The sequence below is a fragment of the Trypanosoma cruzi genome, genomic scaffold (genome assembly GCF_000209065.1).
Source record: "Trypanosoma cruzi strain CL Brener 1047053517101 genomic scaffold, whole genome shotgun sequence".
Classification (NCBI taxonomy): Eukaryota; Euglenozoa; class Kinetoplastea; order Trypanosomatida; family Trypanosomatidae; genus Trypanosoma; species Trypanosoma cruzi.
Window position 1 is genome coordinate 75,624 of NW_001849493.1, and position 19,656 is coordinate 95,279.

General features: G+C 52.3%; 11 protein-coding genes across 11 annotated transcripts, besides 37 other annotated features; all 11 read right to left on the reverse strand.

The window, feature by feature from the left end:
- Window positions 1-263: part of a sequence feature (areas merged during assembly that could not be assigned to a particular haplotype. This can correspond to areas where the two haplotypes were merged or to regions with more than two copies in the genome that were merged during assembly.) that runs on past the window's edge.
- Window positions 211-234: a sequence feature (AT_rich).
- Window positions 257-2,224, reverse strand: Tc00.1047053511367.260 (ubiquitin hydrolase, putative; the record flags this gene model as incomplete). The annotated part of the gene is made up of 1 exon (XM_814338.1): window positions 257-2,224. The coding sequence occupies one exon, from the start codon at window positions 2,222-2,224 to the stop codon at window positions 257-259; it is 1,968 nt and encodes a 655-aa protein (XP_819431.1).
- Window positions 264-830: a sequence feature (areas merged during assembly that could not be assigned to a particular haplotype. This can correspond to areas where the two haplotypes were merged or to regions with more than two copies in the genome that were merged during assembly.).
- Window positions 831-6,104: a sequence feature (areas merged during assembly that could not be assigned to a particular haplotype. This can correspond to areas where the two haplotypes were merged or to regions with more than two copies in the genome that were merged during assembly.).
- Window positions 2,407-2,455: a sequence feature (A-rich).
- Tc00.1047053511367.280 (hypothetical protein, conserved) lies at window positions 2,627-3,595 on the reverse strand (the record flags this gene model as incomplete). Its single annotated transcript, XM_814339.1, has 1 exon — window positions 2,627-3,595. One exon carries the CDS (start codon window positions 3,593-3,595, stop codon window positions 2,627-2,629), a length of 969 nt encoding a protein of 322 aa, XP_819432.1.
- Window positions 3,646-3,685: a microsatellite.
- Window positions 3,783-3,823: a microsatellite.
- Window positions 3,861-3,928: a sequence feature (A-rich).
- Window positions 4,051-4,082: a microsatellite.
- Window positions 4,221-4,245: a microsatellite.
- On the reverse strand, window positions 4,747-5,472 carry Tc00.1047053511367.290 (hypothetical protein, conserved; the record flags this gene model as incomplete). The annotated part of the gene is made up of 1 exon (XM_814340.1): window positions 4,747-5,472. One exon carries the CDS (start codon window positions 5,470-5,472, stop codon window positions 4,747-4,749), a length of 726 nt encoding a protein of 241 aa, XP_819433.1.
- Window positions 4,765-4,908: a microsatellite.
- Window positions 5,573-5,613: a microsatellite.
- Window positions 5,692-5,721: a microsatellite.
- On the reverse strand, window positions 5,761-7,227 carry Tc00.1047053511367.310 (hypothetical protein, conserved; the record flags this gene model as incomplete). Its single annotated transcript, XM_814341.1, has 1 exon — window positions 5,761-7,227. One exon carries the CDS (start codon window positions 7,225-7,227, stop codon window positions 5,761-5,763), a length of 1,467 nt encoding a protein of 488 aa, XP_819434.1.
- Window positions 6,105-6,107: a sequence feature (areas merged during assembly that could not be assigned to a particular haplotype. This can correspond to areas where the two haplotypes were merged or to regions with more than two copies in the genome that were merged during assembly.).
- Window positions 6,108-7,336: a sequence feature (areas merged during assembly that could not be assigned to a particular haplotype. This can correspond to areas where the two haplotypes were merged or to regions with more than two copies in the genome that were merged during assembly.).
- Window positions 6,872-6,927: a sequence feature (CT-rich).
- Window positions 7,234-7,262: a sequence feature (AT_rich).
- Window positions 7,337-7,632: a sequence feature (areas merged during assembly that could not be assigned to a particular haplotype. This can correspond to areas where the two haplotypes were merged or to regions with more than two copies in the genome that were merged during assembly.).
- Window positions 7,633-8,482: a sequence feature (areas merged during assembly that could not be assigned to a particular haplotype. This can correspond to areas where the two haplotypes were merged or to regions with more than two copies in the genome that were merged during assembly.).
- Tc00.1047053511367.320 (hypothetical protein, conserved) lies at window positions 7,814-8,350 on the reverse strand (the record flags this gene model as incomplete). Its single annotated transcript, XM_814342.1, has 1 exon — window positions 7,814-8,350. The coding sequence occupies one exon, from the start codon at window positions 8,348-8,350 to the stop codon at window positions 7,814-7,816; it is 537 nt and encodes a 178-aa protein (XP_819435.1).
- Window positions 8,364-8,413: a sequence feature (CT-rich).
- Window positions 8,429-8,470: a microsatellite.
- Window positions 8,483-8,583: a sequence feature (areas merged during assembly that could not be assigned to a particular haplotype. This can correspond to areas where the two haplotypes were merged or to regions with more than two copies in the genome that were merged during assembly.).
- Window positions 8,559-8,591: a microsatellite.
- Window positions 8,584-16,192: a sequence feature (areas merged during assembly that could not be assigned to a particular haplotype. This can correspond to areas where the two haplotypes were merged or to regions with more than two copies in the genome that were merged during assembly.).
- Window positions 8,788-9,447, reverse strand: Tc00.1047053511367.330 (hypothetical protein, conserved; the record flags this gene model as incomplete). The annotated part of the gene is made up of 1 exon (XM_814343.1): window positions 8,788-9,447. The coding sequence occupies one exon, from the start codon at window positions 9,445-9,447 to the stop codon at window positions 8,788-8,790; it is 660 nt and encodes a 219-aa protein (XP_819436.1).
- Window positions 9,727-9,748: a microsatellite.
- Window positions 9,751-9,797: a microsatellite.
- Window positions 10,277-10,305: a microsatellite.
- Tc00.1047053511367.340 (mitochondrial processing peptidase alpha subunit, putative) lies at window positions 10,359-11,792 on the reverse strand (the record flags this gene model as incomplete). Its single annotated transcript, XM_814344.1, has 1 exon — window positions 10,359-11,792. The coding sequence occupies one exon, from the start codon at window positions 11,790-11,792 to the stop codon at window positions 10,359-10,361; it is 1,434 nt and encodes a 477-aa protein (XP_819437.1).
- On the reverse strand, window positions 12,179-14,632 carry Tc00.1047053511367.350 (hypothetical protein, conserved; the record flags this gene model as incomplete). The annotated part of the gene is made up of 1 exon (XM_814345.1): window positions 12,179-14,632. The coding sequence occupies one exon, from the start codon at window positions 14,630-14,632 to the stop codon at window positions 12,179-12,181; it is 2,454 nt and encodes an 817-aa protein (XP_819438.1).
- Tc00.1047053511367.354 (hypothetical protein, conserved) lies at window positions 14,909-15,514 on the reverse strand (the record flags this gene model as incomplete). Its single annotated transcript, XM_814351.1, has 1 exon — window positions 14,909-15,514. One exon carries the CDS (start codon window positions 15,512-15,514, stop codon window positions 14,909-14,911), a length of 606 nt encoding a protein of 201 aa, XP_819444.1.
- Window positions 15,609-15,636: a microsatellite.
- Window positions 15,903-15,946: a sequence feature (A-rich).
- Window positions 16,112-16,200: a sequence feature (A-rich).
- Window positions 16,193-16,466: a sequence feature (haploid, Esmeraldo-like haplotype).
- On the reverse strand, window positions 16,230-17,579 carry Tc00.1047053511367.360 (elongation factor 1-alpha (EF-1-alpha), putative; the record flags this gene model as incomplete). Its single annotated transcript, XM_814346.1, has 1 exon — window positions 16,230-17,579. One exon carries the CDS (start codon window positions 17,577-17,579, stop codon window positions 16,230-16,232), a length of 1,350 nt encoding a protein of 449 aa, XP_819439.1.
- Window positions 16,467-16,912: a sequence feature (areas not merged during assembly with more than two copies in the genome that could not be assigned to a particular haplotype).
- Window positions 16,913-17,057: a sequence feature (haploid, Esmeraldo-like haplotype).
- Window positions 17,058-19,656: a sequence feature (heterozygous, Esmeraldo-like haplotype).
- Window positions 17,722-17,754: a microsatellite.
- Window positions 17,863-17,920: a sequence feature (A-rich).
- Window positions 17,964-19,313, reverse strand: Tc00.1047053511367.370 (elongation factor 1-alpha (EF-1-alpha), putative; the record flags this gene model as incomplete). The annotated part of the gene is made up of 1 exon (XM_814347.1): window positions 17,964-19,313. One exon carries the CDS (start codon window positions 19,311-19,313, stop codon window positions 17,964-17,966), a length of 1,350 nt encoding a protein of 449 aa, XP_819440.1.
- Window positions 19,456-19,490: a microsatellite.

Below are 19,656 nucleotides of genomic sequence, written 5' to 3' on the forward strand. Positions count from 1 at the left end.
AATTTGCGTTCTGCCTTATCTATTGCCACTAGAACATAAGCCCAGACGCCCCTTTACACCAAAAGACTTAGCATCCATCCCTCGTCATATGAAAAACAACGTTTCCCTTGGCTTCTTCCCTCCTTGTGCCTGAATGCGCAAGGGACTCATGCACATTCCTGCGTCTTCTTTCTCTTCTTATCGTTCGCCCTTTTTAAGTTTTTTCGTTCGTTTTTTTTTTTTTTTTTTATAATTGTTTTATGCAAGTATGCAAAGCTCACGCAACACGCTCGTACAGGAGGATGTACGCCGTTGCAGTGACCACCCCACTCACAGGGATCGGTACCCCCCAGAACTTTTGCACCTCATATTCCGTCAGCTCCGTCACAGTGGCGTCATTGAAGAGGCACCAACGTCCCCCGTGCCGCACGCATGTGAAATAGTGGCCAACATCAGGGCCCTCCCCCAAATGCGTTACAAAACCACTCAGCGCAAAGCGTCCCTTGCGGTGCACCACGCCATCCAACTTGTTCATCAGGTGTACTGAGGGACGTGGGGCGCTGGCTTCATCCTCGCCCTCCGCCACTGTGCGTGCCTCAACCGCCACTGACGGAGAACCTGGAGGACACGGGGCATGTGAGTCGCACTCCGAGACGCCAGTCTTGCTGGCGCCATTGCTGTCATCCCAGGGCTCGTACTCCACCACATCAATTTCATTTGGGACGGCGACGTGGTCACTTCGCTTCGTTAGCTTGCCCGTCTTCTCGTTGTATTCAAACCGCTTCAAGTGCACCAACAGTGCATACTCCGGCAGTCGATGCACGCGAAGCAATTTCTGTGCAACCACATGCTTTTTGCAATGTTCACAATGCAACTTGTTCGCCCCATAAAACAACTCTGGTGAGCCAAAGTTCGACACGCAGCGCAGCAGCGAGGATCCCTGCTCAATGTCAAGACTGAGGTCCAAAAAGACCTCCCGAGTCGTTTTCGTCCGCTCACACTCAAAACACGCCGTCAGCGAAGCAAACTGACCACCAAATATCACTTGAATGGGTGACACAGCACTCCAATCGGCTTCTGCAGCCGTTGTTGTTCTTGTTGCGGCAGCAGCAGCAGCTGTAAAGGTTGCCGCCATACGCGCATCCGATGCATCACCACTTCCGCTTGGTGCGTTCGCTGGTCGTGGTACGTCATTTCCATCACGGAGAGCGGGCGGTAGCTCCACATCCTCCTCCTGCACTTCCCCTACACCCGTCGCTTGCCAGGAACCATCCCGTTTTCGACCCCGACGTAACACATTCCACCACTTTGGTCCCTTGCCCTTTTTTGCACCAAAGAAAAGTGCACGATTTTTCTCATCCCCCATCATGCGCTTCTCCGTTTCTATCATCTTCGACAACAAAAACATCGTAAACTCATGGGCATCTTGCTGAAGAGTATTATTAAAAGCTGCATTTTGTTCTTTTATACTGGAAATAAGTGCTTTTGGTGCAATGGCATCCTTTCGATACCTCTTTTGATTATTTGCCTTGTGCATCTTTGCAAACAAATCCACTACAAGCGCAAGTAGTGTGTCTTCCTCAAAGCCAGTGTGTCCCGCGCCTTTGGCGTATATCTGATACAACTCCAGCAGCCGCAGCCGTAGCGGGGAACAGTGGTAGAGGAGCTGAATAACGGCGTTGCAGTAGCATGTGTTACCGTAGTTCTCTAACCCAGCTGGGTATCCGTTAATTTCCAAGAAGCGCGTATGAATGGGTGGGGATGACAGGCCTGGGGAAAGGGGACTGGACAGGGTACTCTCCTGCTGGGAAAAGGAGTGCAGTCGGTACGAGCGCAACATCGGGGTGGAGGGCAGGGCGACCGACAACTCGCTGCTGTACGTTGGAATCGGCGATGTCGGGCAAAATAAATTTTTAGGTGACAGTGGTGGACGCAAGTTATCGGTCGGGTTGCATGAACACTCCGGCGACGTGAATAAAGCCTCCGCGGCACCTTTACCGCTGGTCCCATTGATGCCATTCTTACGTGCATCGCCGCCCCCAGCCTCACCAACACTACTGCTACTGCCGTTATGATTGCTGGTGGTGTCAATCTTCAGTGGAAGAGGCCGTATTTTTGGAACGGAGACGCTTAATTCCGCCTCTGACGTTAATGAAATGCCACGCGCATGGAGTGAGTGAATCGGCTCATTCTGCGGGGATAACTCCCTTTTCAGTTTGCCTCCCTTTGAACTATTCACTCCCATTGCGTCAGCAACTCCTCCCCCTTTTTTCCCCCCCTCCCTTCACAAGTGCCTCTAATACTGCCACTGCCAAACTGGTGCTGTTAACACTACGGTGGGTACAATTTTGCGCGTTTGCGTGTCGCCCTATCTATTCCGCGCTTTACGTCACCCAGACACGATTCCCCGGCCCCAAAGCCAAATACAAAAGGGAAAAAGAGAGAGAGAGAGAAAAAAAAAACAAGGAAAAGAAAAAGACACATCTGCACGCAAACACGCCTACACTCTGCGCGGAGTCTCACGTCATCCAAAAGGCATTGTTTTATGACATTTATTGTTTTACTTCTCTTCTCACTTATTCCCCTCTGTATTCTAAGCCCGTGATACGTGGACCTTTCTGCTGGCCGGCAAAAAGGCACCCCGCTTTTAGCCGCGCATGACATTCTTCAACAGCTCCATGAACGTATTGTCGTGTGCATCAACGGGCAACACGGTGGACTCCGTGACGCCTTTGAGCTCCACGCACACCCCACCCTCCTCATCTTTTAACAACTGCACAATGCCGTACTCAAACGCGTCGTGAAGGTCATGTGGACTCACAGAGATGCTCTTCACAGCCACATTGATGGGCTTCACGGCGCGGCCAAAGAAACCATCGCTAAGATAACGCTCATGCTTGAGAATCTCGCCGTAGATGATGACTTGCATGGCGTAGCGATAAAATTTGGTGTTGGGGAGATGCATAAGGCAGCCGGTGCAGGGTTCCTCAAAGGAGCCAAAGCGAAAGGCACTTGCCACGCTGCCGCTTGTCTTCCAGTCCCCAATGAGAAGTTTATGCGTGCGCTTGTTGCGCGCAATGAAGTCCACGGTGCCGCCGATGCCCCATGACGGACTCGCTATCACCTGCTCGACGGCGATGATGTCGTAGTGGCGCAAAATGTTCTCGATTACGCGGTCCGCGGCATTCATGTAGGCGGCCTCGTCGCCATGCAGGACGGAGTCCACAATCGACTGCTTGGATGACGTTGGCGGGGACGTCACATCCGTCTTCTTTTTTCCAGAATTCCGTTTCTTCTGTTCCTCCTCTCCTTTTTGTTTCTGCTGGCTCTTCAGCACCACCGTCCACGTGGGCGGTGGTAGGCCGCAAAGTTTATTCTCAATGTACTCGTGAATGTTTTTGCCAAGCAGCGCTTGTCGGTTCCAACCCGCCTTCACCTCCTCCACGGGCTGCCCTGTCTTCTTCGACACCAGTGCCAACACCCGCTTCTCGTCAAAAGGGAAATATTTGTCAAGCACCTTCGAGACCGAGCGAAGGGCTGTGTGGCCGAGTTTGTACTGATGCCATTTGGCGTCAAAGAGAATTTCCACCCCGGATGGATGCGGGGTACGCTTCATTTACACCGCTATTGCAGTCTATTTCGTCTATTTTTATGTACGTGTGTGAATCCCTCTCTCCCTCTCCCTCTCCCTCTCCCTTTCTCTTTCTTCCCCTGCAGGTGTGTGTATGCCTTTGCCTGCCTACGCACCACCGCATGTATACACACGCACACAAAGAGGAAGGCAAAAGAGAAAACAAGCAAGAACATACTTATATACATACAGACAGACAGACAGACACACATATGGGCCGTGAAAACACAAAATTTGAAATTTCAGTGGGAAAAATAAACAACAGCAAAAACAAAAAAAATAAAGCCAACAAACACACAACAAAAAAAAAAAAGAAAATTACGTCTGGACATAACACACATCTTCCCTGTCTCCGCCCCTCCCAGGCAGAGAATTCCTTTTTTTTTTCTTTTTTGTTCTTCTTCCCCCCTTTCCTATTGTCTTTTTTTAGTTGTTGTTGTTGGTGGTGGTGGTGGCGGTGGTGGTGGTGGTGTGTCCCCCGACCTTCAATACATACATTGGTAAATAAAACGGGACAAGGCACGCACAGAACGAAAGGGAAATAAAAAAGCAAACGGCACCTAGAAAGTGAAAACAAACAAACAATGGATGCACACACGGAGGCCCATGCAAAAAAAAAAGAAAAAAAAAAAAAAGATGTTCTTTCGCATCTCCCTCCTCGTTTTGTACATTCAAATGTGTTTGTGTAAGTATCATATTTTCACCCCCGCCCTTTTTCCTCTTGTTTGCTCACATCCTCCCCTCTCTATTATTCTTTATGCACGCATACACACGTGTCACTGTGCAAGAATACCTTGCCGCACGATTGATGAATTGCTACATAACGTCTCATTTCCCCAGCTATATATATATATATATACAGTCCCTTGTTTTTGTTCCATACATTTCATTGATTTACCCCTCTCCTCTCAATGCATCTTCGTTTGTCATGTAAATAAATTGAGGAATGCAAGAGAGAGAAAGAGAAAAAGAGGGATAAACAAAAAATAAAAGGACATCTGAAAATGGTATTTGCCGGGTAATGAAGAGCGTATTACTCTTCCTTTTTATCTATTGACCATCCCCCACTTTTCCCCTAATCACTCAACACACAAAGAGGGTACTCATGTGCACATGACAGGGAGGGGAGTTTGTCTCTACACCGCCTCAACCGACTGTTGTTGCGGTTGTTGCTGCGCACTCGCCGGCGCTTCTTGCGGCTGCGACTGTGACTGCTGTTGTGGTGCCTGTTGCTGTTGCTGCTGCGCCTGCTGTTGTTGTTGTTGTTGCTGTTGCTGCTGCTGCTGCTGCTGTTGCTGGGAGATGGGAAGGAATAGTTTGAACTCCGGCGGCAGCTCTTCCTCCGAGTAGAGGCGGTCACTGAAGTACAGGCGGCGTACACGGCAGTTCGCATGCAGCTGCACACGCAGAGTTTCCAGGTAGTTTGTTCCATACGCACGTCGTGTGAAGTCCGCTAAGTTGAACTGAATTTGGTTCCACCCCTCGTCAAGGCGCATCGGCATCGTGCAGGTGAACGGCTTCACCCGCGTGGTGCTCTGGTAGTTGGAGGCGCGAAAGCGGCGGCGGATGCCCTTGTCGTCGAGTATGGTCACCTCAAAGGAGAAGTACCGCTTAAGATTCTTGATGATCATGACGAGAAAGGGTAGCTTTATCCCCAGCGTCTTCTTTGGATCGGCCGGGCATGTGATGTAGCATGTGCTCACGTTGCTGCCGACCACCTCCAGCACGGAGGACTGAATGTCCTCGTCGGTGATGCGCTTCACATGGCCATTGCGCACCTTCGTGTCCCAAATCTGCAACGGCCGCGAGCCAATGCTGTACAGGATGGAGAGAAAGCCGGACTGGTAGCTGTTGTGGAACATGACGCCTTCGCCCTGCACTTGTGCTTCTTCTTCCTCTTCCCTTTTTTTGCTGTTTCTCTTTGTTGCCACGGCGCGGTGTCGTGACGCCCTCACACTGCACAGAGAGAGAGAGAGAGAGAGAGAGAGAGAGAGAGAGAGAGAAAAGAAAAGAGCGGCAGCCTTAATGCGAGATGTGTTGGCGACAGGCCGTCCATTTCGGCCTCAAATTTATTTCTCAAGCACACACACACACACACACACATACACACAGAGCGGCTGCAGGTGCTGGGACAATTCTTTATTGTTTTTTTATTCCAGCACGAGGGCCCTCACACATGCCGCGAGATCCTCCGCGGTGACTCCCAACGCCTCCATCAACTCGTCAAGAGCGTTGCTGCCGTCTTCGTCCTGCCGCAGCCACTCCGCCCACACCGTCGGCTCGCAAAGGCCTGTTGCGGCCAACAGCACAAGCGCAAGAAATAACACGTGCGGTGCCACACCACCGGCAACAAAAGCCCCCGGCAACGCGAAGGGAAACTGCAGACTGGTAAGCAGAGCGCTGGACTGCCATACGCCCCACGCCTGCCTCAACGTCCCCTCATCATACAAGAGAAGGCGCGAGAGTGCCGCGGTTGTATCGGCAGAAAAGACATGTGCGGCGAAGAGAGCAAGACGCTGCTGCTGAAGTTGTGGATCTACACAAGGTGGGTCCTCGCCTCCCAATTCTTCTCCGCCCAACGACAATAACTCCTGTTCCGCCCGCTGCACGCACGCCATGCGGATAGGCAGCACACATTTCACATACACACTGCGATTTCTTCCTGCCAAACCCTCACTGTCCTTCCACACATGATTATGCAGACTGCTCTTGTGACATAACACGGCGAAGATGGCCTTTGTCCTTGCGGTTGATATCGTCATGCACCAGTCATACACCATCAGAGGCAAAGGCATGTGTCGCCTTTGTCCTACTTGACTCTCTGTGACCTGCGCACACCTCATATCTCGACTCCATTTGTTTCCCTCAGCCTGAATGCAACTCAACGCCTCCTGCACCGCTGTGTTATGGAGTGGAATGCTACTTGGAAGATATGACGGCGGCTGCTGCCTTTCCCCTCCCTCCTGTTGAATGTTCCTTTCAGAAATGTTTCCCAAAGATGTTGACTCCGCCCCCGCAAGACGGTGAAGCGCCGCAAGGCTCATGTTAGGGAATAGCCCCCCCACAGCGTGTATCACATCACTTCGTTCGTATACAAGCGATGAGGGCACTTTTGTCATCAGTGCCAGAAATTCCTCCGCACATGCAGGCGAACAGAAGCGATCTGCCATCGTCGCTCCCAGTTCAATAGACGGCTCACCCACTGCATTTTGCGTGCGCTGCTCGCGGTACCTTTCATACTGACGAAACGCATCTGCCGCATCTTTTTCCCACTCTTCTTCTTCTTCGTCCTCTTCCTCCTCCCTGTTGTTCTCTTCATTGGCGTTGTTGTTGTTACCGCCACCGCCCGCGGAGCTGCTGACACGCTCGTTACTAATTTCGCCCTGCCGCCGTCTTGCCGTCCTGCAGCAGCCCGAGCAGCCAATCATGCCGCAGTGGTTGCCGTAGTTGCGCTCTACGAGAACATCACGCAGAGTGCTCTTGTCGATGAGTGTTAACATCCACTGCGCAGTGCGGGAGTCCGGCAGGAATGGATCGGTTGTCACTGCCAAGTACTTCGACAACTCCAGCACGGCCTTGTCTACCACCACCTCCCATGCACCCCCCGATGACGTCATCGCTCCTATATATATATATATATTTTTCTATATATCTCTTTCTCTGTGTGTTTCTTTTGATGTACGCATTCAAACTACAGGGGAGAAAGAGGCTCATAAAGACGTAATGCGGATACTTCACGTACATGGAGTGGTGGCGGTGGTGGTGGATGAAACGGGGCCGTCAGTTCCCTCCCGCAACATCGTCGTTGGAGAAAAAACAACAAACAGAAACGAGAAGTCTCCAGACAAGACATTTAAAATGCCGCCCGGTGTTGTCTGCCGTCGTCATTCCCGGAATGTTAATGAAGGCGAGGGGAGAGAAAAATGGAAATAGACACACGGCATTAAAGGAAAAACACAACAACAACAACAAACACAAAAATAAATAAAATTCGTCTGACTTTTAAAAGACCTCACCACCACCACCACCCCTATGCACCACATCTGCCATACTTAAGTTCATCAAACTACCGCACATTCATCCCTTTCCTCCCTTCCTCCCTAAAGGTACGGCATGCACAACTCAAATAGAAAGACAAGAAGAGATAAATGCGTTCTTGCATAAACCGGTTGCAGGGTGAGAAAAGGGCAAAAAGTAAAAATATTACCGGGCAACATCGGCACATGGACACTGGTCGTATTGTTGCCCATGCTCCTGCTGCAGTTCTTCTATTGTGTCATCTTCCCGCATGCGTAGTCGTCGTCTCGCCACCACGCGTTGAACCAGGCGTTGCTGGCCCACTGTTTTTGGCCCACACACACTGTTCATTGTTTCCCGTGACCGCTTCCGTCTAATGTTCTCCGTCATTGGCACCATCCCGGCACTGTATTGATGCAGGAATTGCAGCAGCAAGTAAATAGGGATGGAGTCTACAGACGACACTGCAGACAAGCGACCCGCGGATATTGTCGATGATGCCGCGGTGGCTGCAAAGTGTTGCTGGAGTTGATTTCGTTGATATTCCACGCAAAATTGGCGAACGTCTTCAGCCGTCGCTGCTCGCATCATCGACCGTTCGTGGAGGAGATCGTTACAGCGGCGCTGCAACCGCTCAATCTCATCTCGCTGCTGTTGTATAAGGCTGCGGTGCTCCTCCACCGCCTCACAGGCCTTCATGTGCCAATATTCCTCCACGTTCATTGCCGCTCTCCGCTCCTTTTATTATTTTTCTTCTTTTTACTCCTCCTTTTCTTCCTCTCCTTCCAGGTCTTAGCCAATTGCGTGTATATATATTTATTTGTGTGTGTGTGTGTGTGTCTGCCTTACTTTCCTCCTGGCGGTGAGGATGACAACAAAAATATGGTGAGTGAGAAAGAGAGACCTTCCCCCCCCAAGCAAACAAGAAAGCAAATAAAATAAAATAAAAATAAAATAAATAAAAATGCAGCTTTCCACAGGAAAGACAAATCACTCAGAAGTGTCATCGTATTTTATACACATGCCTGTTGGGAGAATATCGTTGTGACTCAATGGAAAGGGAAACAAAGTAAACATAGCAACACACATACATACACATACAGGTATACATGTGTATGCACCGTCATGGGCCCAACGGGACACCAAGGCGCATTACATCCTCAGAAACCTTCCAAACCCCGCAGTCGTTCCTCCAGCAGTCTCACCTCTGCCGTCAGTCGTTGCCAGAGCTGCAGGTCAAAATTGTTCTGGCGGTACAACCTGGAAATATAATACGCGGCGATCATCTCCATACAGGCCTCGTACGTGAAATCCCTCTGCGTTGTCGCATAGCAGGCAATGGCAACCCAAACCCCGCCATAACCAAGCAGGTACGTCATGGGCTCCACGAGATTCCAGTCAAAAAGGAAGTACACCCAATAGAAGAGTGTCACTGCCTGTGCTGTCAGCAAGACAAATAGCCCTGCGGCGTAGTAATTGGCGTACCGAAGTGCCACCGCCTCACAGCGTGTTTTGATTTCTGTCATTTGCTGCAAAGCATGGCGCTTCTGTATCAACAGCGGCCGTAAATGTGACTCACGGTAGTTGCAGAGTCCTTCTAAAGTGAAAAGCGAGTCTCCCGGCACCGTCGACACGGCGTTAATGCGTGTTTCCATGTCCTCCAAACCGCCGCCACACCCCACACGCCTATTCTTGCCGACGGAACGGCTACTGCATTCCCGCCGTACAAACTCCATTGCGGCAACGCCACGGAGATAGCGCCGAGGGCACACAAAACGGCATTGACAGCGAACACGCACCTCAAGAAAGGATGCAAACATTAAAAAGATTTGGGCTTCGGCACAACAGGGATCCCCTGCACTCTTTCTTTAGGTCCCGTCCCTCTGCCGTCTGCGCTGTAGCGTCTCGGCGAAGGGAAACGTGAACTTCCTTCCTTGAGGCAATCACAATACCAACCGCAAAGCGCAAGAAGGGAAAAAAGAGGGCAGAGAAAGAGAAAAAAAAACAACAAAACAGGTGCACCTCACCGCTACTTCAGTCTCCAACACCTGCCGTTGCCGTTGCTGCCATAACACCCCAAATTAATTTCCTTTTTTGACCCTTCCTTCCTTCCTTCCTTCCAAACACACACACACACACACGGACAGAAACGCACGCATACACACGTACATTCTCTTTCTCTACTCTCATCCGTTTTTTTTCAATAATACACGAAAGTTGTTTATGTCGCGCCTTCTCCACTGCAGGAGCTTCTTTCCTTAAACAATGCGACTCATTTCGAGCAATTCCAATTCCCTCCTGCTCATATGCGATGGTTTCTTCTTCCCCTCGCCTCCCTCTTTTCATTTCCCAGCTACTCGGTCATATTCTTCACCCCTTTTCCTTTTCTTCATCCCTCAAAGAATATAAACATATGAGTGTATGTATGCATGTATTCAGATTTTCCATCCTGTTCAGATATATATATATATATCTTGTCGCACATCGTAAAGAAAGAAAAGACTGCCAAGGGTGCACCACACCGCAAGGATTACAGAATCTTCCATTGTCTACTACTTCCTCATCATTTCCTCCTATCAACCAATCCCTTCGTATCCCTGAAAGTATCACCCAATTCGCACAATATATTCCACAAGAAACAACAACAAACATAATCATCATCATCAACATCATCATCAGCCTCCCGCTACTTCATAGAGAAGTGTGCAGTACAAAAAGACAAATTTTACTTCTATTTTTTGAGACTTGGCACCTTCGGGAATGTGAAGGTGGAACCAGTGACAAAGACAGCGGGCGGCACAGCGCTTAGGGTCCTTAAAGCCGCGTCCACTTCACCGGCTGAAACCGCTCCAATGGCTTCCATCAGCTGTTGCGGTGTGACGCTTAAAGTGGCAATAAAGTCGCAGTAATCACGCACCATATCCAGGTGATTTCTTGTAAAGGCCATGGCGGCACGAGCACGTCCGGCGGCAACTTCGTCGTCCTTCACTTTAATTGGAAAACATCCTCTTGCAGCATCTAGAAAACCTGCAATTTCCTTTGGTGCCCCACGGATCGTGATGCCGATAAGGCCGGCGGATGAATATGGACGGTAGAATGACTGCACACCATGGGATGTGGTGAGGGCTGCCGGCATGACACTCTCAATGGAAGCCTGATACACCTCTCGTGCCACAAGCGCCGTTGCATACTTCTTTACATCTTCATCGCGTCCAAACGTTGGAGCACCCAAGGCGGCAATAACCTCCTCTTTCATGTCCGGTACCGTGCCCATGTTCTTGGCACGGTCCTCATATACGATATATTGACGGCCAGGATAGAATTGCGCGGACTCACTCGCGTGCGAAAGGGTTGGTGGACGGGACCTTGCGTGATGCGGGGCTTCAGCGGAATGTGGATACGGCAATGATGTGTACGCCGCCAATAGCGCGTCATGCGGAATGTTTACGGCCGCTACAGTGATGTTACCAGGCTGGAAGTATGCTGCCCAGTGGTCCAAGAGTACCTTCTGGTTGCAGCGGTCATTTGATTCCGGTGGCACCATGCGAGGGGATGCGAGTGGCTCCTTAAAGAACGCCACCGTTTCGAGGGCGTCCACACAGTATTCACGTGGGTTTTGCCAACGCAGCTCCTCACGTTGGTTGTCCATCGTGTCTCGGAAGCGCTCCAAATCACTCTCATGGAAGCGAGGCGCCACTACCCCTGTGGCGATCATTGCAAAGGGTTTTTCCCACATGTCACGTCGTCCCTCCGTCTTCCAATGTATATATCGCTTGCAGATCTCGCCATGGCCGTAGGCATTGCCTGTTGACCGCATCGTACGGTCCACTTGGAACAGAGAACTATCCATGTTGGACGTCTGAATGGCGTAACGCATCACGTGGCTCAGTCCAGGGCAGCCCAGCGGGTCGTACTTTGGACCCGCCTCCACGTAGACACCCACGACGCTATGAGCGCCGTCCAAATCATGTGATACCACACGAACACCGTTCGGAAGTTTTGTGGACATAAATTTCCCTGCCTGCGCCACCTGACGTTCGCGCGGCACGGGGCCGAATGCCCTCGTCAGTGACGGCTGACCAAATTTGTACTGAGAGATCGCACGTTGCTGTGTACGACGGAGCATCTTGTCACAAAAGTTTTTCCTGTATTTGATTCCCACCATCACCCACCGCAAATCACCGTCGCACCATTTGATATTGCGCGATGTGTGGGTAAGAGAAAACAAAACAACAAAAACAGCAAAAGATAAGAAAGTTTGTGTGCACGTAAGTCCGCAGTATCCGTGGAGCACAGTAAAAGAGGGCAAACAAATGAGGACCCGCACACACCCACAAACAAACAAAAATTCCTTCTTTCCCTTTCCTTTCAAAGAGAAAGGGACGGGTTTGTGAAAAGGGGGAAAAAAGAGAGGGGAGAAGCAACGCAGCCCTTTTCCCCCTCGTATAATCCGCACTTTGCCTCTCCGCACCCCGCGCACAATTACACCTCCCACCCACCAAGGAGAGAAAGTGAGAGGAGGGAAAAAGAAGAAAAGCAAACACGACGAGATCAGGGAGGCGGGGACGGCCCCCGCATGTTCTCAATAGCAGATTTCACTAGTTTATCCACAACCACAGACGTCAGTGGAGCTTTTTCTCTACAACGCTCATATGCACATGTGCAGCACTCATTAAGAAGCTGCGGTACACTTTTCATCATGCTGTCATCTTTGCATTCGCACAGCCACTCCCCCGATAATGGCGAAGCACACTTGTCACTCCCTGCGGTGGTCGCGCCGGGTGAGGCGGGCGGCACGAAAGGCGTCAGGGCATGAAGGAGAAATGTGCAGGTGATTTGAACGCATTGAAAGCCGGTACGTGTGAAGGTTTGTTTCCTCACGTATTCAATCATGCCCTTGAGAACATACACAGTCACAGCGGCCACAATGGAGGAAGGGCGAATTTCTCGTGGAAATGTCCGTAACTCCGCGTTTCTCTGAGATTCCTTCGAAAAGATGCGATCCACACTAAGTTGCAAGGCATTATCCGTTTGCCGCGCAAATGTCACCACCAACTTTCGTGAGGCAGCCATTCCACTGCTACGTCCACTGCCTGTGCTCATGTAAAGTCTCGAGCTACCAGTCGCACCGTCCACGCTACGCCGCTCTTTCACCGCTTCCCCCGCAGCGGCGTTAACGAAGAGAATACCCCTCCGCAGCAGAGTGTAGATGTTACCCAACTGCCCCACAAACTCATACAGGGAGCGCGAAACACCAAAATTCACCGCGGCAGTCGATGTGGGGTCAACCGCATCCGCCGGACAAGATGCCGCGGCAACCCACTGGAGGTGCAACTGGCCAAGAAGCACAATACCGCGATGCAAAAAAGCCCGCATGACACAACTGCACTGCCTCTGCAGCCCTGCCACATCCGTCTGCTTGAGAGTCTCGGTTTCTATGAGGGAGGTGAGTCCATCCAAGTCAGCGGCACTGGCAGCGTGAGCAAAAAGAAAGCGTGTCATGCAAAACTGGAGCGGTTTTTGGTAGGCCGGATCCTTGGCAGTGACGTTCGAACGGATGGTGTCGGGGACGTTTATTCCTTCCGTGAGTTTCGCCTCCAACGCCCCCAAAAAGCGTTGAAAGATTTCCAGCACGGACTGATCCACGAGTGCTGCGTATTGCCGACTTTGTTGACTGTGCGCATTGTCGAGGTAGTTGACACCTAATGTTTTCAGTGTCCCCGAGTAATACTTGAGGCGTTTCGCCAGGGTGGTAAACATCGCACTAAGCCCACTTTTAACGGTGGATGGATTCGCCAACGCCCCCTCACCGTCCGAGCAGAATGCGTCAATCACGGCGATGAGCATTTCACTGAATTGAGCCGTGATGGGCGACATGATATCGATAAGGACCGGCTGCACTTCTTCTACAATTCGTAACGAGACCGTGGCGTCACCCTCGCGATGAAACAAAGTGTATACACGCTCACTATTGGAGTGGAAGAGGGCGCAGAGACTCTTCAGCTGCGCCAATGCCTCCTGCAGACGGGCGTTTTCCATGACCTCTGCCCAACGCGTGCGATCCATTGAGGCAAAATCTGGAACAGCAAGAGCTGCTCGGATGGCACCGTTGACGCTTTGAATGCCGTCCGCAAAACCACCACTGACGTTCTTCATTAACGTATTCAAAATCTCCGTCTCAAAGGACGCGGGGCTGCTGCAGTCTGCGACTGCCGTCGTGGACGTCCCCTTAACCGCCCCATTCGCAAAGAGCGAGGTGGCCCGCATCAGACGCATGTCCTCCACGACACAACGGATGACATCCATCGCCTCCGGGTCGTCCAGTGAGGTGGTCACGACGGTCTCCTGCAGTTTTTTGTACAGCTGCTCCGCCAACACCATGCAGTCGGCACGAATTTTCGTGATTCTCGATAGATTCATGTGCTTCGCAAGGAAATTGTCGCCAACTATCCAATACCTCACACACGCACTGTACTCCTGGCGCTCAATAAGTCGACGCATCGTGTCTGCAAGCTCTACAAGAAACTGCACCTTTCGTAGCATGCGGTTGTTTAAAACCATTTCTTCAATTCGACTCCGATGTGACTGCAGCTTTTCCGTGATGCTCTTTGATACCTTATCGATATTTTCAACATTGCTGGAGAGTGCCTGCAACTTAGCGTCCATCTCCGTGATGTTATCTCGCATTTCACGAATTGTGTCCGTCGCGGAGATAAACTTGGCATAGTTCCGGTAAACCAGTTCCTGCAGTTCTCCATCGAGCTGGCGAACATTGCGGAGAAGCTGCGTGTCTGTCTCAACGAGTTCTTTCAGACTCTCACGGCGCAAGAGATCTGTGACGTACTTACTGACATTGAAAAACTCCGAGTCAAGGTCCATCTCCGGCGGGATTGCTGACTTGCCGCTGTCCACGGGATGCCGTTCGCGGCTTGCCGTGGGATCGCCATAGAACTCGCGCAGCTGTTCACGGATGCGCCGTCGCCGCTCTGTATTCCCTGCACTCATTGCTTACACGGAAAACTCCCCTCGCTGTATGCTTCTTGTTTATTAGCAATAATAAACACAAGCAAACTAAAAATAAATCAGCTTTATTGGCTCTTCTTCTAAAACCAAACAAACAAACAGAAAGGCAAAGAAGAAAACGTGAAATCAACAGCAACCGAGGCATGCGTGTTCCAAAAAAAAAAAAAAAAGGAATATGAACGCGCATGCAAGTGTCAGGATAGCCACAAATACAAGGGGACAATACAATCACAGGCCATAGCAAAATGAGGTAACACATTAAGGTTGATGTGTCGTCTGATTGCTGCGCGGCATCGGCAAAGCCTTGCCGTCAATTTTCACCACGGGCGGTGTTGCGGCTGCAACGAGAAGCCCACCCACACGCACAGATGGGGATCCACATTGAGGACTGGTGCTGTTGTTATTGCCGCCGCCCACGCGGGTGTGCGTACCGCCTGGCTGTTGTGTCCCGCCAACAACAATGCCCTGATGGCCCACGTAACCAAGCGTCATGGCGGGCATTGGTACAGACGCCCCCTTCCCCAAAGCAAGCTGCTGCTGCCGTATGCGTTCCTCCACGTGGGCCCGCACAACATCCTCGCGGAAAGCCTTTACCCACGCCGGATCACGTGCCTCGACCATCGCATAATACGCCTCCATCGCCTCCATATGCCGCACTCCCCGCAGGTGCTGCATCCAAGTTCGCTGCGCGCTGCTCACAAACAGATCACAGTAGTCACAATACAGCAGTCGCCCGTCCTTTTCGTTGTGTCGCCGGGAGTACTGCAGACGCCGCCGCCGGGTCTCTGGTGACTTTGCAGCGAGACGGCGACGACGCTGCCTGCGCCGCCTCTCCTCCTGCGAGAGTTCACTGCTCCCCTCCATCCCCGCCGCAGCACACGACGCAGATCTCGCTACACACACACACACACACGCGGACTGCACGTGGCCCGTGGCACAGCGCTAAACAATACAACCCAAAAGAAAAAAAAAACAAAAAAAAAAAAGTGTCTTCCTCGCCCAACACAACCCCGCTCCGGCCATTTTGACCGTGCAGTTCCCCCGTGTAATGGGGGTATTCCCTCACAGCACGCCCTCCTGCTCCTGTCAACAGCAGATGGCACACAGCGAGCACACACGCACACACACACAAACAAAAGAACTCCTCCAGCCATCCTGCGGCGGTCACATATACCTCTCGCACGCAATTTCCTTCGCCCGCTCCACCCAAAAACGTTAGAGAGTGCGGCACACCGTCGCGCAACGCTCGTTGAACGCAAACAAAAAACAACAACAACAACAAAAGCAAAAGAAAAACGCCGAATCGCTCCGCAAACAAATGGACCCATTTCGATTCGTGCCCCATACGACACATACTTTGCCTCAAGACACTCCTGCAATGCCATCATCGCCAGCGAGGCAGCAAAGCCCAAATCCCCCGCAGTCAACAACGAAAAAACACACCCAGCACCAAATCGCATCAATAAAATAAAATAATAAAACAAACCAAAATGCAACCAAAAAATAACGACACACATAAGAAACAAAAAACAAAAACAGAAAAAAAAAAAGGTCTTGCTCACAAACAATTACGTTCATATCACTTCTTAGAGGCCTTTGCGGCGGCCTTGGTGACCTTGCCGGCACCGCCCTCCTTCTTCGTCACCGCCTTGATGATGCCGACGGCGACCGTCTGGCGCATGTCACGCACGGCAAAGCGGCCAAGAGGAGCGTAGTCGTTGAACACCTCCACGCACATGGGCTTCTGCGGCACCATGCGCACCATGGCGGCGTCACCGGACTTGATCGACTTGGGGTTCTTCTCAAGCTCCTTGCCGGAGCGGCGGTCGATCTTGGACTCGATCTCGGCGAACTTGCACGCGATGTGGCAGGTGTGGCAGTCAAGCACCGGCGCATAGCCGTTGCCGATCTGGCCGGGGTGGTTCAGGATGATCACCTGCGCCGTGAAGTCGGCCGCCTCCTTTGGGGGGTCGTTCTTCGAGTTGCCGCACACGTTGCCACGGCGGATGTCCTTCACGGACACGTTCTTCACGTTGAAGCCGACGTTGTCGCCGGGCGTGGCCTCGGCCAGCTGCTCGTGGTGCATCTCAATCGACTTCACCTCCGTCGTCACGTTGGCGGGCGCAAACGTCACCACGTCGCCGGGCTTCATCGTGCCCGTCTCCACGCGACCGACCGGCACGGTGCCGATGCCGCCGATCTTGTACACATCCTGCAGCGGCAGGCGCAGCGGCTTGTCGCTGGGGCGCACCGGGGGCTCCAGCATGTCGAGTGCCTCCAGCAGCGTGGGGCCCTTGTACCACGGCATATTTTCCGACTTGTCAATCATGTTGTCGCCCTGCCAGCCGGAGATGGGGATGAAGCGCACCTTCTCCACGTTGTACCCAACCTTCTTCAGGTACGCCGACACCTCCTTCACAATCTCATCGTAGCGCTCCTGGGCGAAGTTCACCGACTTGTCGTCCATCTTGTTGCAGCACACAACCATCTGCTTCACGCCGAGCGTGAAGGCGAGCAGCGCGTGCTCGCGTGTCTGGCCGTCCTTCGAGATGCCCGCCTCAAACTCACCCTGCGATGACGCAATGACAAGGACGGCGGCGTCCGCCTGAGACGTGCCCGTGATCATGTTCTTGATGAAGTCGCGGTGGCCGGGGGCGTCGATGATCGTGAACACAGACTTGGGCGACTCGAACTTCCAGAGCGCAATGTCGATCGTGATGCCGCGCTCGCGCTCAGCCTTCAGCTTGTCCAACACCCACGCGTACTTGAACGAAGACTTGCCGATTTCAGCCGCCTCCTTCTCGAACTTCTCAATCGTCCGCTTGTCAATGCCTCCGCACTTGTAGATGAGGTGGCCAGTGGCTGTGGACTTGCCGGCATCGACGTGGCCGACCACCACGAGGTTCATGTGCACCTTTTCCTTCCCCATTATGCGTGTTTTACCTTGCGGGACTGAAAAAACAATAAAAAGCTGTGTAGCAGACCTAGCGTCAGCGAAGAAAAACGTGGGTGGGGCGGAAAAGACATCACGGGGGCCAGCGGCACGCATGTATAGACACACACACACACAGAGAGAGAGAGAGAGAAAGAAAGACAGAAAGAAAACACACCACCACAGCACGCTTCTCTCTCCACAGGCTAGCAAAAGTCCTAATTACTATTCTTAAAGGCTTCACTTTTTAGTGACCGGCAATCGCACAAGCAGCCGACAAAGAAACACAGACAGAAAGACAGACACACACAAAAAAAACAAAAAAACAACAACAAAAAAACAAGACATACTTCTGCTTATACCCATACAATTACGTTCATATCACTTCTTTGAGGCCTTTGCGGCGGCCTTGGTGACCTTGCCGGCACCGCCCTCCTTCTTCGTCACCGCCTTGATGATGCCGACGGCGACCGTCTGGCGCATGTCACGCACGGCAAAGCGGCCAAGAGGAGCGTAGTCGTTGAACACCTCCACGCACATGGGCTTCTGCGGCACCATGCGCACCATGGCGGCGTCACCGGACTTGATCGACTTGGGGTTCTTCTCAAGCTCCTTGCCGGAGCGGCGGTCGATCTTGGACTCGATCTCGGCGAACTTGCACGCGATGTGGCAGGTGTGGCAGTCGAGCACCGGCGCATAGCCGTTGCCGATCTGGCCGGGGTGGTTCAGGATGATCACCTGCGCCGTGAAGTCGGCCGCCTCCTTTGGGGGGTCGTTCTTCGAGTTGCCGCACACGTTGCCACGGCGGATGTCCTTCACGGACACGTTCTTCACGTTGAAGCCGACGTTGTCGCCGGGCGTGGCCTCGACCAGCTGCTCGTGGTGCATCTCAATCGACTTCACCTCCGTCGTCACGTTGGCGGGCGCAAACGTCACCACGTCGCCGGGCTTCATCGTGCCCGTCTCCACGCGACCGACCGGCACGGTGCCGATGCCGCCGATCTTGTACACATCCTGCAGCGGCAGGCGCAGCGGCTTGTCGCTGGGGCGCACCGGGGGCTCCAGCATGTCGAGTGCCTCCAGCAGCGTGGGGCCCTTGTACCACGGCATATTTTCCGACTTGTCAATCATGTTGTCGCCCTGCCAGCCGGAGATGGGGATGAAGCGCACCTTCTCCACGTTGTACCCAACCTTCTTCAGGTACGCCGACACCTCCTTCACAATCTCATCGTAGCGCTCCTGGGCGAAGTTCACCGACTTGTCGTCCATCTTGTTGCAGCACACAACCATCTGCTTCACGCCGAGCGTGAAGGCGAGCAGCGCGTGCTCGCGTGTCTGGCCGTCCTTCGAGATGCCCGCCTCAAACTCACCCTGCGATGACGCAATGACAAGGACGGCGGCGTCCGCCTGAGACGTGCCCGTGATCATGTTCTTGATGAAGTCGCGGTGGCCGGGGGCGTCGATGATCGTGAACACAGACTTGGGCGACTCGAACTTCCAGAGCGCAATGTCGATCGTGATGCCGCGCTCGCGCTCAGCCTTCAGCTTGTCCAACACCCACGCGTACTTGAACGAGGACTTGCCGATTTCAGCCGCCTCCTTCTCGAACTTCTCAATCGTCCGCTTGTCAATGCCTCCGCACTTGTAGATGAGGTGGCCAGTGGCTGTGGACTTGCCGGCATCGACGTGGCCGACCACCACGAGGTTCATGTGCACCTTTTCCTTCCCCATTATGCGTGTTTTACCTTGCGGGACTGAAAAAACAATAAAAAGCTGTGTAGCAGACCTAGCGTCAGCGAAGAAAAACGTGGGTGGGGCGGAAAAGACATCACGGGGGCCAGCGGCACGCATGTATAGACACACACACACACACAGAGAGAGAGAGAGAGAGAGACAAAGAAAGACAGACACGCACACTAAAATTACAATCCAAAGAAATCATAAAAAAACAAAAAACAGAAACAAAAAAAAGGTCTTGCTCACAAACAATTACGTTCATATCACTTCTTGGAGGCCTTTGCGGCGGCCTTGGTGACCTTGCCGGCACCGCCCTCCTTCTTCGTCACCGCCTTGA